Raw genomic sequence first — 15790 nt, forward strand, 5'->3', positions numbered from 1 at the left:
CATTAACTGTGTTTCCCAGCACAGCAGACAGTCTTGATTTACGGATGATGCAGTCAGGGATGGCCTGGGCAGTAGCTCTATTTCCATTTACCAGACGGGAGTCCCCTCAGGTCAGAGACCACTTTCTCCCTGTAAGCAGGGGTAGGAAGTTCTTGCTTAGGTGATTTTTAGGGCAGATGGTGGAGTTGATATATTTAGAGGCTCCAGAAATACCATCCCATTAATTACACGGTCAAGACCTTGATTACCAGCAGCCTGTTTGACTCAGGCCAGGGCTGCTACATTTACATCTGAGATTCTTCTAATATAGCTGGGTAATGTAGCTAGAGAATAAAATTACTTGGTTGTATTTCACCTGGAATTTTGGGGGAATGAACAGATTGCTACTGTTGGAACTGAAGATTAAAGGTGGCCTAGTGAAGTAAGTAATAATATAAAAATGTGAAAAACTGATGGACGGACAGAGACAGCAACAGTGAAATAGCCGGATAAGTGGATAGGGAGGCAAAAATAGATAAGGATGCATAGAGATGAATAAGGGTAGAGAGACAGAGATAAGGTAGGTAGATGAATGAATGGATAAACAGAGGGAGAGATGGATAAATGGAGGGAGAGAAAGAGAGACAGAGACCTGCCTCTGCACAGCAGTGGTGAACACACAGAAACGGCTGTGCAAGCTGACATCACACCAAGTGGTCTCAACAGTCAGTTGGGAAAACTGGTAATGTTCTGTGGATTTTCAAAACTGTTATTAAGACATTAAAATTGTCTTACTGTCTATAAAAATAAAATTAATATTTACTAAATAACCTAATATTTAAAACATTGGAAAGATTGGGGATTCAGTGCCTTTGTTCCTTTGTTGAAACCTTGCTGGGAGCAGCTTGAGCAGCGCTCGCCGCCTTCTCGTCACGTCGCGTGTGAGACGTGAGCACCCTGTCTGTGCCTTGACAAGTCATCCTCCTCCTTTCCAGGCCTGGATCAGCTAGCAGCCTCTTACACTGCACTTGGACCCTCCAGGGATGTGGAGCTTCTCTGAGAGCTCCACGAATGTGAAGGCTTCCACTGGCGTCACTCTCCCGGGTCACCTTCATCCTTTCTTCACAGCCACTCTCATAAACTTAGCTTTGCTCTCTCTTTCTAACATCCATTCCTGCAAATGTCATATTGACTGATCCCTGGGAGAAAAGCAGGAAGCACACCTACCCCCCTCGCTGTCGTGTGTGAAGGAGCAAGTGTGCCGTGACCAATCACAGCAGACTGAAGTGAGCGCCATGACCGGTTGTCACCACGATGCTCAGCAGCCACGGGCACGCAGCGACCTGTGGGTAAAAACTAGCAGCAAGATGTGCGCTTTACAAGATTACTTACTGTGAATATGCAGTTAAAACACGGTTAAAATTACTTACAGTTAATAATACAAAATTACCTACAGTAACTGAAATCTGCACCATGTTGTTGACTGGGATTATTTAATTAAACCATGATACCGGAAATTCACAGATACTGGGAAACATGAAAAACAAGGCCAGTGCTCTCTGTGTGTGTATCTGCTGCTGTTGTTCAGCCACTCAGTTGTGTCTGATTCTTTGCAACCCCATGGACTGCAGCATGTCAGGCCTCCCTGTCCATCACCAACTCCCGGAGTCCACCCAAACCCACGTCCATTGAGTCGGTGATGCCATCCAACCATCTCATCCTGTCGTCCCCTTCTCCTGCCTTCGATCTTTCCCAGCATCAGGGTCTTTTCAAATGAGTCTGGTGTTCACATCAGGTGGCCAAAGTATTGGAGTGTGTGTGTGTAAACACAAATCATATTCATGTCGTGTGTGTGTGTGTGTGTGTGTGTGTATTCTAGTGTTCCTCTTAACCTCTCCTACCAAAGATAATTTCAGTCTTTGTAGGGCAGGAGGGAAAAGATTTTAGGAAGCGCTGCTCTGTGGTGGCATGTCCACTCCCTCTGCTGTGGACTGAATGTTTCCCTCCCCCTCAAATCTACATGTTGAAGCCCTGATATGCTGGTTTTAGGAGGTGGGGCCTTTGTGAGGTGGTTAGGTCAGGAGACTGGAACTTCCATGACAGAGTTAGCGTCCTTATAAGAGAAGAGCGGCTAGTCCTCTCTCTCTGCCACGTGAGGACACAGAAGAGGGCTGTTTGTAACAGGCTCCATGCTGGGACCCTGATCTTAGACTTCCAGCCTCCAGAACCATGAGACATAAGTTTCCCTTGTTTATAAACCAGACAGTCAAGGGCATTCTGTGGCAGCAGCCTGAACCGACAGCCACCCTTTATTTCCATAAAGGCGAATGAAGGGTCTGAGTATTTTGACATGGCTCTTAGTTCTGAAACTTTGCTTTTGGTATGGGTTCTCGGGGGCTCACTCATGTGAACACTTGCTCCCTGGGTCCCTTTAGCTCAGCTTAGTGGAAAGTTCTGGCCTATAGAGTTAGAAAGTGAAGTCGCTCAGTCATGTTGGACTCTTTGCGACCCCATGGACTGTAGCCTACCAGGCTCCTCCATCCATGGAATTTTCCAGGCAAGAGTACTGGAATGGGTTGCCATAGAGTTAGAAAGACGCCACCTGCCGGGGACCAGCCCCGGCTGATCCAGGGTATTCGAAGGAGAGACGGCGTAGGCGAAGATCAGGAAACAATTGCTTAATTAAACGTTAATTAAGGATATAAAGAGTAATAGAATGAGGATAGCTCAGTGAGGAAATTCAGTGGAGAAAAGAGGCTGAATAATTCAGCCAGAAGGTAAGAGAAAGAACGACAAGGTGAGACCAAGTTTCGGTGAACAAGGCCCGCACTCTATTTTCCAAAGTAGTTTTTATACCTTAAGTTATGCATAGAGGATAATGGGGGAAGGGGTAGAGTCATGCAGTAAGCCAGGCTTTCTTCCTGCAAACTTATCATATGCAAAAGTTTAGGTGATTTGCATCATCTTCTGGCCTGGAGGCCTTTTTCTCTAAAGGTGATTATTCTAAAGTCAGGCACCAGCCTCCCAAAAGCATTAGATAAAGTTGCATTCCTACAGAGCAAAGGTGTGGTGGGCTATAACAAGAAAAAGAATTAACTCAAGGGTCCCAGGTTACAAACATTAAAGCTACTACTTACACCAATTATATTAATCAATACACTGCCAGGGACACAGCAGGTAAGGGATATGGAAACTTAGCAGCAAACATTGGCCCAACAAGTGAAAATCCCTTCACCAATACAATTTCTAATCAATCTTTTAATTGCTCAAAAGAATCTGTGTTTAGACAGTTTAGAACATCTCCTGCCTCTCACAGTTGGGAGGCTCTGAACAATCACATGTGGCCAGAAAAACCTATTCAGGCAGGCTAGAGGATTTCCAAGGGAGTTTGTAGGTTGAAACACTGTCACACCCAGGAATTATTAACTGGAGCTGTAAGCTAACTCTTTTTTCAGAGAGGTAGTGGGGGACAGCCCCTCGTAAAGTCAGAGGTGTAGGTGAAAGCACAAAGCAGAAAGTAGGCAGACTCTGGTTTTGGGGGTAGATTGCTCGAGAATTTCCAGGAAGACTCCTGAGGCTTGATCTCACCTTTGCGTATGCCAAGCCTCCTTCCTCATGACCTTTGCCAGGGGCGGAGCTCGCTCCCCGCAGAAAGAGGGGTTCAAACTCTGGCCCCACCTCTTACTAGAGGAGTCATCTTAGAAAAGCTCCTTAACTTCTCCAAGCTTGCCTCCTAGGCTAAGGGAAAGGGAAGTCGCTCAGTCGTGTCTGACTCTTCACGACCCCATGGACTGCAGCCCACCAGGCTTCTCCGTCCATGGGATTTTCCAGGCAAGAGTGCTGGAGTGGGGTGCCATTGTCTTCTCCGATGCCTCCTAAGCTAAGTCGTGTCCAACTCTTGTGACCCCATGGCCTGTAACTTGCTGGCTCCTCTGTCCAAGGGATTCTCCAGGCAAGAATACTGGCAGGGGTTGCCATTTCCTCCTCCAGGGGATCTTCCGTACCCAGGGATTGAATCCCTGTCTCCTGCATTGCAGGCAGATTAGAGATTATTTAAAGCACTCTGGCTGAGAAAGACTTAACCACATAATAAATACTAATTACCAACTTACTGCCTCTCCTCCAATACCACCCTGGGGAGGCACAGCCCTCTAAACATTCCCATTTGAAAGGAACTTTTGTGGAAATGAGGGGAAGTTGAGAACTGAACTGCATCTCAGAGCTCCCAACTGGGTTTTTTTTTTTTTTTAAACTATGTTGTGTTTTTAACCTGACAAGAAATAGTTTGCAAACTGAGATAACAGGTGAGAGTAAAGACAACACCCGATAAACAAGCACGAAACAGAGCTCAACAACTGCCGCGCATTCGCTTATTACTGTTCTTTTAAGTAGCGAGTCAGAACTTTATTTTTTTCTGTTTATTTTTCCTTTATTTATTAATCTTTGTTTTATTTTCTCTTTTATTTTTCTTTTGTCCGAAATAGGACCATTAAAGACACCTCAATAATAACTGTAAAAAGACTACCTAAAGAATGATGATTCAAAAAATTTGTTTGGGGCATAATGCGTTTCATAGTCCAGGGTAGAGATGAGCACTTAGGGGGCAAGCAGGGCTTGCAAGGGCTTAAAACGGTTTGAGATTAACTTGGTGGCGGAAAGGCTTTTCTGTTGGTGCACCCTGCCCACCTACAGACGAGAGCACCCACAGGGAAAGCAGCGGCCCTGCCACCGCGGCCCACGGACGTCAAGGGCACATGGCGACGGCCCCGTTCGGAGGGGCGGCGTGGCTGACCTTGGCTGCAGCAGGCTCAGAGAACGGCCGCCAGAGTCCACGGGGAGAGGCAAAGTGGCCGCGATGAGAGAGCTGCACTAGACTCTTTACAAATTAAATAAAGGAGATAATGACACCAAGGCATTGTCCTATTCACTCATTAATCCTGTATCCTGATTTAGAGTGTGACCGTAAATAAGAGACCTTCCATTTTCCAGGTCCCAGATTCCTCATCTTTAGAAAGAAGAGGTATGTTTGATCACTCTCTTGGTTCAGGCTGCTAGAATACATCATCACACGCTGGATGGCTTAAAGAACAAACCCTCATTTCTCACACTTGTGGAGGCTGCAACTTCAAGACCAGGGCGCCAACACGGGGTTCTGGTGAGGGTCCTCTCCCTGGCTTGGAGAAGCCTCCCTGCTTGATGCATCTTTGTGAGGGGGCGAGACATTGCTCTGGGTCCTCACCCCTTAGAAGGACACCAACCCTATTATGGAGCTCCATCCATCTCCATGACTTCATCTAAACCTCATGACCTCCCAACGCCCCCACCTCCAAATCCATCACATTAGGGATTGGGGCTTCAGTCTACAGATTCTGGGGGGAGACAAACATTCAGTTCAGAGAAGTCACCTCTAAGTTCCCTTCTCTCTGACTGCATACATGAAGATTTCCGATGGCCAACAAATCAAATTCAAACCGTCTGTCCCGCTTTCAGGATCTTCCATAATTAGGAGCCACCCAAGGTACCAGATTTTCTCATCACCTTCCTTCAGGATAACCCCACTCCCCTTTAAGCCAGTCTCTGCTCTGCCCTCCCTGAAAACTGTAAGCCACTGCGTGGTAAGTTGCTTTAATCGTGTCCGATTCTTTGCAACCCTATGGACCATAGCCCGCCAGGCTACTCTGTCCATGGGATTCTCCAGGCAAAATACTGGAGTGGGTTGCCGTGCCCTCCTCCAGGGGATCTTCCCGACCCAGGGACGGAACCCGTGTCTCTTCCATCTCCTGCACTGGCAGGCGGGTCCTTTACCCCTAGTGCCATCACCTCCCTTTCTCTCAGGCTCGTTCTCCCCGGGGAGTGACCGAGTTCTCCCCACTGACTCAAGATCAGTTCGTGAGAGCCATTCTTCTAGTCCCTGGATCATCTCACTGTAAAAAGTAATGTTAATATAAAGTTCTCTTTCTGTGTAGTGAAGAGGAAGCTTGAGGATTTGCACTGAAAAGAATTTTAGAAGGGAAACTGTTGTTGCTTCCTATCGTTTTAGTTCATGTAAATGCCAGTTCTAAAAACTTGAAATTGAGTATAATATGTACAAACTTTGTCCTGGAGCCACTGTTACTAGGTCAAAAAAAAAAATAAATCAAAGATTAACAGTATAGGAAAAGACAAAGGATATCAATTTCAGATAAATTACAGCTGAATATATATAGGATCATCCTTTATATCTTTACAAATGCCAAGTGAATTTTCTGATATTTGTGGTAATACAAGAAAGCCACAGTATTAAGGATTTGCCATTTGTTGTAACATTTTGCTAAAAACCATTCTAATGTCTCCACATCAGGATTCAGTATCAAATATTTATTCAAAAAGATTCCAGTTTGGATTTGCTCCCTTGGACTTGATCTATGGTAATCTTTTCAGAAGTTTTGAAGATGAAGGCAATAAAAGACCTTCTCCCTTCTGATAATTATCCATAATAAGTCATTACTGATTGCTCTTACGGGCATAATGCATGATACAATTTAAAGAAACATCTGAAGATCTGAAAGTACATCAAAAGAACAATCATATTCTAAAAACAGAAAGCATTTTATGTACCTTTATGACTGCTCCATTGGAACGCTTAATGTGTCTATGGATAATTGGGAGAAACAAAAGGCATAAGCAGACAGTTTATAAGTGAGAAAATGGAACCTTTGGAAAAAATGCTAATAGCACTACTAATGATGTAATAACCATTTTCCAACTATCCGAATGGTAATGGTTTTAATTGCAGTTGGTGCTAAAAGAGATGAGAGAACGGTACCTTCTAGGGTTGACAGCATCTGGTTACTTGCGAGGTGGAGGGATGTGTGTGCTGGACAGCCTCCCTTTGCCTCCAGAGCCAGGCCCCACCACCTGCTGCCCTGCTCGGAGCCCAGGGAGGCTGACCTTAACTGAGCACCCGTGGCCCCTGCCTCTGGCTTCCAGGCAGCCTCAACCTAGGGCAGACAGCAGTAGGAGATCAGCAGGCAGGGATTCACGGGGATTGTCTCTGTGCTAAGAGGCCGCAGCTCTCAGCGAGTGGCGCTTTTCCAGAGCTGCGAGTCTTGCTAGCTTAAGGTCGCGGCTCCTCTTCCTGGCCACTTCCAGGTAAAGGATGGCAGTGGCCTCTCATCATTCAGCTCCTGGTTTCCTCTGTCTCGGCCACACTCACAAACTGTCGCTGTGTTAAATCCCGTCCAGTCACCCCTTCTGAGTTTGCCATCCATCTCCTGCCGGACCCTAACCTACGCAGCACATCCCTGCATCCACTCTGGACCCTAACCCAGTAAAGACATTTTTCATCCTGATCAACTCCTCCCCATTCCCTTCTACAGCAAATGTCTGTTGTTCTTGCTTCCCCAGAATCCAGTCAGCCTTCTTCTTGCACTGTAGCCTACTTTCCCATCTCAGAACTGCCTCTCCTCATCCATCAGGGCACAGTTTGGATAAGGCTGACCTTAGGACTTTTGTTGGAAATATGGGAGCAAAGAGCCTTCTGTTCACTGAGGCAGCCAGCTATAAAAACAAAAAAAAACCACCCAGACAAACCTGGAACTCCTGGGCCGAAGAAAAGGGCGCTTGCTAGGGTATAAACCAGCAAAGTGGAGAGGGTGCAAACCATGCAGAGGCAGGCCCCTGGCCTTCTGTGAGCCCTGGATCCCGGGGCCTGAAGCTCACCCTGCACACTGTCGTTACCAGAAGTGCTAGGCCCCCTTTTATGTGCTCAAGCTGAGCTGAGCTGTCTGTCACTTGCAATTGAAAGATCCCAGACTAACAGGACTGCTCCTGAAACAAACACGTGCAATTGGAGAGAGTAAAAGTGGAGAGGGTGAGAGGCTGTGACTTCTAACACACTGCCGTCCAGATGTGCAGGCTGTTTTCACCAAGAAGCCTCACACATCAGGTCACGAGACACCACCTGTGGCTTTTGTTTATTATGATCTCGGTGTCACTGCCACCTGCATTGTCCTTTAGTCCTTTGCAATCTGCAAGAGATGGGGCAAAACCACAGCAAACAACGCACTCTGTGTGAAGTCGGTGGCTGGGACCCACGCACGAACTGATACAAACAAAGAACAATGGTGGAAAACAGCCAAATGCCCTGTTCAAGTGCCACTGAACTAGCCCTTCTCAGATGACAGCTCACTGGCAGGAAAGCTGTTATTGCAACAATCATTATTCCAACTTACCGCCTATTAGAAAGTGAGTCACTGGGAGGTCAGACTGTCCCCAAAGTCCACTGTTCCTGAGCACTCACAGTCAAGTTCAAGGAACAGCAATCAGGTGTAAGGACAATGGCGAAGGCTCAACGCTTTGAAACCAAGAGGACGGTTAACTCCCAGGAGACTGCTGCAAAGTGAGCTTTACTATCTTCAACACATCACATCACTTGGGAAAAGAAATCAGAGCGACAGTGCTCCCATGACCCCAGGTCTTTTCCAGGGCGGCTGCCCTCCCTGTACTCATGTTTACACACCTGTCCCCTCCTGCCTAGCACTGTGCCTTGCACAAAATAGGTGCTCAGAAATGATGATGTTCAGAGCCTGCTGGCTGAAGAGTACAAATAAAAGATGATATCTGAGAAGAATGCACACAGAGTAGTTGCTTAAGAAATCTTCGCTGTTATCATCACTGTATGTGTATGTGAGGTAAACCGCTCAGTCGTGTCTGACTCTGCAACCCTATGGACTGTAGCCCAGCCAGCTCCTCTGTCCATAGGATCTTACTGGCAAGATTACAATTGCTTTATTTGCAAAGTATCTGTGTTAACAGTTAGGTCCCTCAAAACCCACACAAATCCCTTTTTAAAGCAACAATTCCTACTTCTTTACCTGCCAAAGAGACAGTTCTATTGTGCGTCTGAGTTATTTCCCCTGCCCTTCCGCTTCCCATGTACATATGAGAACCAAACTGTCCGGCCGCTTGCTCACTCATTCATCCAGACAATAGACAGTGAGTGACCACTTGCATTTTGCCACATACTGGACTGTCTGTGGGGAATCAAAGTTGCTGAAGACACAGAGCTCCTGCATAATGCAGACCCGCTGGAGACAAGAAATCCCAGTGAGCGAGTCAGCCTGTGGAACGAGGCACCCAATTTCAGGGGGTGCAGCGTGTGCTGGGAAGGCCTGGGGAAGACGCTTGGATGGGGGATGTTTCCTTACCTTTTCTGCAAGCCAGCCGAGGTGCCTGATCTCCCGGCCCCCAGCAAGGCCTGTCGAGCCCAGCTGCTCCCGGACCTCTGTGATGACGCGGGTCAGCAGGTCACTGACGGTCGCGTGGATGGCGCTGAACCAGGCCTGGGCCGTGGCGGAGTCCTTGCCCCTCAGGACCACGGTGTGCTTAGCATCTGGAGAGTGGATTTCAAGCTGCCTAGAGGAGCAGAGAGAGAAGGGTTAGGGGGTTCCCCGGCAGATTGTGCCTCCTCAAGCCCTGAGCTACAAAGGTGAATTAATTTCTTTTTTCTATCATACATTTTACTTTTAATTTTTTTAGCTTTTTAATTAAGGTTTTTTTGGAGTGGGTTTTGTTTTTGTTTTTGTTTTTCCTTTTGGCCACTCCATGAAGCATGCAGAATCTTAGTTCCCTGACCAGGGATCGAACTGGGGCTCCCTGCAGTGGAAGCACAGAGTCTTAACCACTGGACTGCAGGAAAGTCCCTGAGATTTTTAAATTTACTTTTTAATCGAATAAAAGAATCTTTAAACTCTAGAATGCTTTACAATTTTCAAAAGTTTCACATAGATGAGTTCATATCAGCCTATGATAACCCTTGCCCTCCCTCCTATCCCTACACTGCCTCTCCCCACTAAAGTGAACTAATTCTTCATTCTTACTTTAAGCTTCTTTTGCATGGCTTATCTTAATGGCCCAATCATCCGTCCATCCGTCCATCCATCCACTCACTCATCCATCCACACACACTGGCTGTGCTGAGGTCTTAATGGCCCCATCATCCGTCCATCCGTCCACTCACTCGTTCATCCACACACACTGGCTGTGCTGAGGTCTTAATGGCCCCATCATCCGTCCATCCGTCCATCCATCCACTCACCCGTCCATCCACACACACTGGCTGTGCTGAGGCACTGGTTGAGCTACTGAGGGCATAGCTCTCTAGTCACATGAATTAAGGACGCCTGGCCTTCCTGTTATTCAGCTGTGTCTTATTAGCAGCATCGTATTAAGACTTCCAAGCTGTGAACTGATATTAATCTGCCTTACTTCTCCATCCCTAGAGGACTTTAACAATATGCTCACATCCTAGGAGATGCTAGTGGGATGTAGACTGAAATATCTATCCACCTGCATAATTCTACTGTTCATTATTAATTGTGACTATTTTAGCATCAGAGACGACCAAAGTTTTGCATTCTTCAGGAATCCTGTCTGTGGCACATTTCCCTACCTCTTCATCTTTGTGCACGTGTAATGCAAGGCTTCCCAGCTGGCTCAGTGGTAAAGAATCCGCCTGCTAAGAGGGCATGCAGGTTCGATCCCTGGGTCAGGAAGAGCCCCTGGAGGAGGGCATGGCCACCCCCTCCAGTATCCTTGCCTGGATAATCCCATGAACAGAGGAGCCTGGTGGGCTCTACAGTCCATGGGGTCGCAAAGAGTCGGACGCAACTGAGCAACTGAGCCTGCATGCGCTGGAGTGAACTGGCCTAGGACAAGGTAACAGTGGGGAAAGAGAGGCACGAAAATGTGGGGTTTTTTGGTGGTTGTTTTGTTTTGTTTGTTTTTTAAACCTGCACTGGGAGGCTTTTGGGATATTAGTTCCTGGACCAGTGATCGAACCTGAGCCCCCTGTGGTGAAAGCTTGGACTCCTAACCACTGGACCACCAGGAAATTCCCAAAGAGTTATATTTAAAGTCAAATTTCAAAGTTTATGCAAGAACTCCAATGGGATCACTTGAGATTCAGCGTGAGATTTGCATACTGTAATTCTATGGTAAAAGGCAGAAGTTCTTGACAGATGCTCTTGGTTTTTAAATTTTTTATTGTGAAGCACTTATAAATTTACACAGTATTGCAAAATCAGGACAAAGAAGCCCAGGACACGACCCACTCTGTTTACTCTGATGGTTCCACTCACTCACTCACTCATTCCGTTCACTCACTTTACTCTGATAGTTCTATTTTATACAGCTGTAATATATTATAATGTCAGGGCTTCCTAGGTGGCTCAGTGGTAAAGAATCCACCTGCCAACAAGAGATGTGGGTTTGATCCTTGTGTGGGAGAGTTCCTCTGGAGGAGGAAATGGCAATCCACTCTAGTATTCTTGCCCGGGAAATCCCATGGAGCAGCCTGGCCGGCTACAGTCCATGGGGTCAAAAAAGAGTCAGACCCAACTTAGTGACTAAACAACAGCAATACGATATCAAAACCGGGGCCCTGGCACAATGTAAGTGTATAGCTGGACCCCATTTACCACGTGCAGGTTCATGGAAACGCCACTGCAAGCAAGGGACAGAACAGAACCACACCATCCCCATAGCTTTCCCCCAGCCGCCCCTAGGGCTCACAAGTGCGGCCGCTTTCCCCCAGCCGCCCCTAGGGGTCACAAGTGCGGCCGGCGTTCCCCCCAGCCGCCCCTAGGGGTCAAAGTTCTGCACCCCCCACCACCCCAAATCCCTGACAAGCACTCCCCACATCTGTAATTTTATTGCAGAGAGAAAAATATACGTTTTATTTACCCATTCATATATTTATACAGGCAAATAAATCCCACTGATTAATTAGGGTTAGGGTTAGGGGGATTGGGAATTTCAGAAGTGAATGAAATGATCCATGTATCAATTTCCTTTCATTCCTCAGTCATAATGGTAATATTCACTGAGTTTTTATTATGCATTGGGCAAAAATTTAAATCCTTTTATATTATTTTTTTGTAATTTTTCTAACAGTCCTATGATTGATATTATTAATCTCATATAATGGGCTTCCCTGGTGGCTCAGTCAGTAAAGAATCCCCCTGCAGTGGAGAAGACCCCAGTTCAGTTCCTGGGTCAGGAAGATCCACTGGAGAAGGGAAAGGCTGCCTACTCCAGTATTCTTGGGCTTCCCTTGTGGCTCAGCTGGTAAAGAATCTGCCTACAATGCGAGAGACCTGGGTTCCATCCCTGGGTTGGGAAGATCCCCTGGAGAAGGGAAAGGCTACCCATTCCAGTATTCTGGCCTGGAGAATCCCATGGACTCTGTAGTCCATGGGGTCGCAAAGATTCAGACACAACTGAACGACTTTCACTCTCACATCTCATATAATAGAATTAAAGGGGCTTCCTAGGTGGCCCAGGAATAAAGAATGCCTACTGATGCAGGGGATGCAAGAGATATGAGTTCGATCCCTGAATCAGGAAGATCCCCTGGAAGAGGAAATAGCAAGCCGCTCCAGTGGTCTTGCCTGGAGAAACCCATGGACAGAGGAGCCTGGCGGGCTACAGTCCATAGGGTTCCAAAGAGCTGGACACGACAGAGCGACTGAAGAACAACAACAAAGCTGGGAGGGACAGAGAACTGATGCAAGGCCAGATAGTTGGTGATGTCGGGATTGAAGCCATGTTAATCAGGCTCAAAAGGCCATGCATTTAAATACTGTATTACGATGTCTCTCCTTTAGACGGGATGGTGTCCAGTAAAGGTGCATCTGTTGTGTCCACAGCTGACCCAAGGCATCATCACCAACATGCATGTGTGCTCAGCTTCGCAACTGTGTCCGACCCTCTGCGACCCCAAGGACTGTAGTCCACCAGGCTCCTCGTCCTTGAGATTTTTCAGGCACGAATGCTAGAGTGGGTTGCCATTTACTCCGCCAGGGGGTCGTCACCAATAAACATGCCCAACAGTGTCCTCCTTAACTCCTGAGTTTAAAGCAACAATTCTGCAGGTCACCTGGAAATCAGAAGTCCCAATGTAACCTGGCCTCATTTACATTTGAAACCAGCCTTTTAGAGTGAGTAAACCTTTTTACTCATAAACTTTAATTACAGAAAAAGGAGGATTTAAAAAGCAAAATATCTCTAGGGGAGTTTTAGCAAAAACTAGCATTTTTTTTCAGTAAGAAATCTTCAAAACAAGTCTCCTCACTAAAAATCCAAAGGTTTCCTGTGATGAAACAGGGTATTTTTTAAAATTACATTTGTCCTTACCAAGAAGAAAAATACTCTCAAGTCTCTCAGGCATTTTTCAGAGAAATGGTTGGTCAATCTACGGTGAGTTTTCATTCCTTCCCAAAGTTTTTGGAGAAGGAAATGGCAACCCACTCCAGTATTCTTGCCTGGGAAATCCCATGGAGAGAGGAGCCTGGCGGGCTACAGTCCCTGGGGTTGCCAGAGTCGGACATGACCGAGTGACTAAACCACAGCCACCACCAAGGGTCTTACTCTTCAGTGCAGTTGGCTAGCCAAGCACAAACTAGGGTTCTCTGATGCATTAATGAGCGCTCAACTGGCTTTTCAAAGTATTCTATCAATATCCACTATTCTAGGAATTTAAAACACACAAATGTTTTTCTTAGAATATTTTCCTTTGAAGACCTGGATTTTTTGTTTTATTTAATGACAGCTTGGGAAGCAGTCATTTGTCAGGAATCACACGCACGTGCAAAAAATGATGCCAGCAAAAAAGAGAATATTTCTTTGTTGAGTTTCCAGCATACCCAGAGGAAAATTGGTTTATAAAAACAGAGGTACAGGCTAGTGAGGAGGGGGCCCGTTTTCCCCAGATTTTGACAGCATTTATCTTTACTGTTAACTTTTAAGTCAGCTTTTAAAGTACAGCATATAGACAGAAAAGTGCACAGATTATAGTGTATAGCTTAAATGTATTTTCACAAAGGGAACACATTCGAGTCAACCACCAGTCAGACCAAGAAACAGAACATTACAAGTGTCCCAGACACCCTCCTCTTCCCGTTACTTCCCTTCAAATAACCCCAATGAGGATTTCTGTCACCACAGATAACTTCCTCTCAGGCAAAATCGATGAGGTTCTACTTGTTTTCATTTGTTATTCTTGCCTGCACTGTTGGAGGATCTTGGAGAGGCCGCGGTTAAACACCAAGTCCTGGGCCTGCTCGTGGTGGTTCCCAAAGTGTGACCACTGACTGGCAGAACAGAATCTTCTGGGAGCGTGTTAGAGGTGTGGCCTGTCAGCGCATCCCCGGACCCTCTGAATTAGGGACTCTGGGAGTGTGTAATTAGGGACTCTGGGAGCGTGTTAGAGGTGTGGCCTCTCAGCGCATCCCCGGACCCTCTGAATTAGGGACTCTGGGAGCAAAGCCAGCAAGACTCTTGCATGTAGTGTCAATTGCTAGTTGGGTCCGACTCTCTGAGACCCCATGGACTGTAGCCCGCCAGGCTCCTCCGTCCATGGGATTCTCCAGGCAAGAACACAGGAGTGGGTTGTTATTTCCTTCTCTAAGGGATCTTCCTGACCCAGGGATCCAACACAGGTCTCCTGCATTGCAGGCACATTCTTTACCAAACGAGCCACCACCTCCAGACAAATCTGATGCAATTTAAGTTTGGGAAGGGTGCTCTATAGACCCTCATGAAGAAAGCCCTGATCTTGGTTGTTTGCCAGGGTTCCCAGCAGCTGAGGCGAACATGCTGAAAGGTGAACTGACCTCCCCGCAATCAGTGTCAAAGGAGAAGCAGAGAGGACATAGAATAGAGGGGCCTGTGACTTTTTACAGTCAAACGCAGCAGCAGCAGCAGTTCTCCATTGAAAGTATTCTTGAGGAACCTGGAAGTAGTTTATTACAATTTTTAATCATCTAATTAAATAAACACAGATGTTTGGACCCCACTGCAGAGCTATTAAGAATTTCTAGAAGTTGAGGCCTGGGTAAACGCTTTACATGGTCCACAGATTATATGGATTAAGGATCATGGTGGGCCTCTCCGAGCCCAAGCTCACACCTCCCAAGGAGCTGGCCTGGAGGGGATCGTCACCAGGACAACACATCAGAGGTCCTGGGGGTGTATCAGCCCCATTGCTGAGATAACACTCCCCCAGAATCAGGCAGTTTGAGATGCCAAAGTCTTGTTACCTCACAAAAGCTGCTTGACTGTCCATGACATGGAAGCTGGATTCCCCCCGAGAGCAAGAAGAAACTACAATTCCTTTTATGACCTGGTCTCCAAAGTCACACAGCATCACTTCTGGTTTATTCTTTGTGCTGCAAGTGAGTCACTAAGACCAACAGATGCTCGTGAGGAAGAGTTAAGCTTCACTTCTTGAAGGGAATAGAAGCAAAGACTTTGGGGACACAACTTAAACCACCACCGAGCGGCTCTGCATGAAGCAAAGTTCTGGAAGAGTCGATCCTGAGGGCAAAGGGCGAGTGTTTGGGACTGTGAGCCAGCAGACTAGAAAGAAAACGCTTACACATGTGAGCGAGGAGGAAGACTTGTTTCTGACAAAGCTGCAGCTTTCAGCTCTAAAAAGAGGCGGGCTGTGGATCGAGAGGGGTCAGCATCACCAGAGGGAGAAGGAGCCTTTCGCCGATGGCTGTGCAGAGCCGCCAGAACGGTGGTGGACGAAGGCCGGCTGGCTTGTCTGACGCAGAACAGGTGTCAGTTGTTTGTGTAACGAACACAGAACACAGTGATCTGCATTCACCTCTCCATCAGCTCAACAAACTCAAAGGGGAAAAAGGAAGAAGAGCACAAACATTTAATTTTAATCCCTATAAACTCTACACACTAAAGCAAATGCAAGCATCTGGTGGCATGAAAGTCCCTAGGAGCTCCGAGGGACAACACAAGATTCTGGTCAAGG

The 15790-nt window shown here is 46.8% G+C and overlaps 1 protein-coding gene across 1 annotated transcript in view; it reads right to left on the minus strand.

Annotated features, from left to right (window-relative positions):
• Positions 1-15790, minus strand: part of SNTB1 (syntrophin beta 1) — a 252028-nt gene that overhangs the window by 80281 nt on the left and 155957 nt on the right. The window contains exon 3 of the mRNA XM_015474564.3: positions 9168-9375. Coding sequence (XP_015330050.2) covers positions 9168-9375 — 208 coding nt within the window. The remainder of the gene's footprint in view (positions 1-9167; positions 9376-15790) is intronic.

Source organism: Bos taurus, chromosome 14 (genome assembly GCF_002263795.3).
Source record: "Bos taurus isolate L1 Dominette 01449 registration number 42190680 breed Hereford chromosome 14, ARS-UCD2.0, whole genome shotgun sequence".
In the NCBI taxonomy this organism is placed as follows: Eukaryota; Metazoa; Chordata; class Mammalia; order Artiodactyla; family Bovidae; genus Bos; species Bos taurus.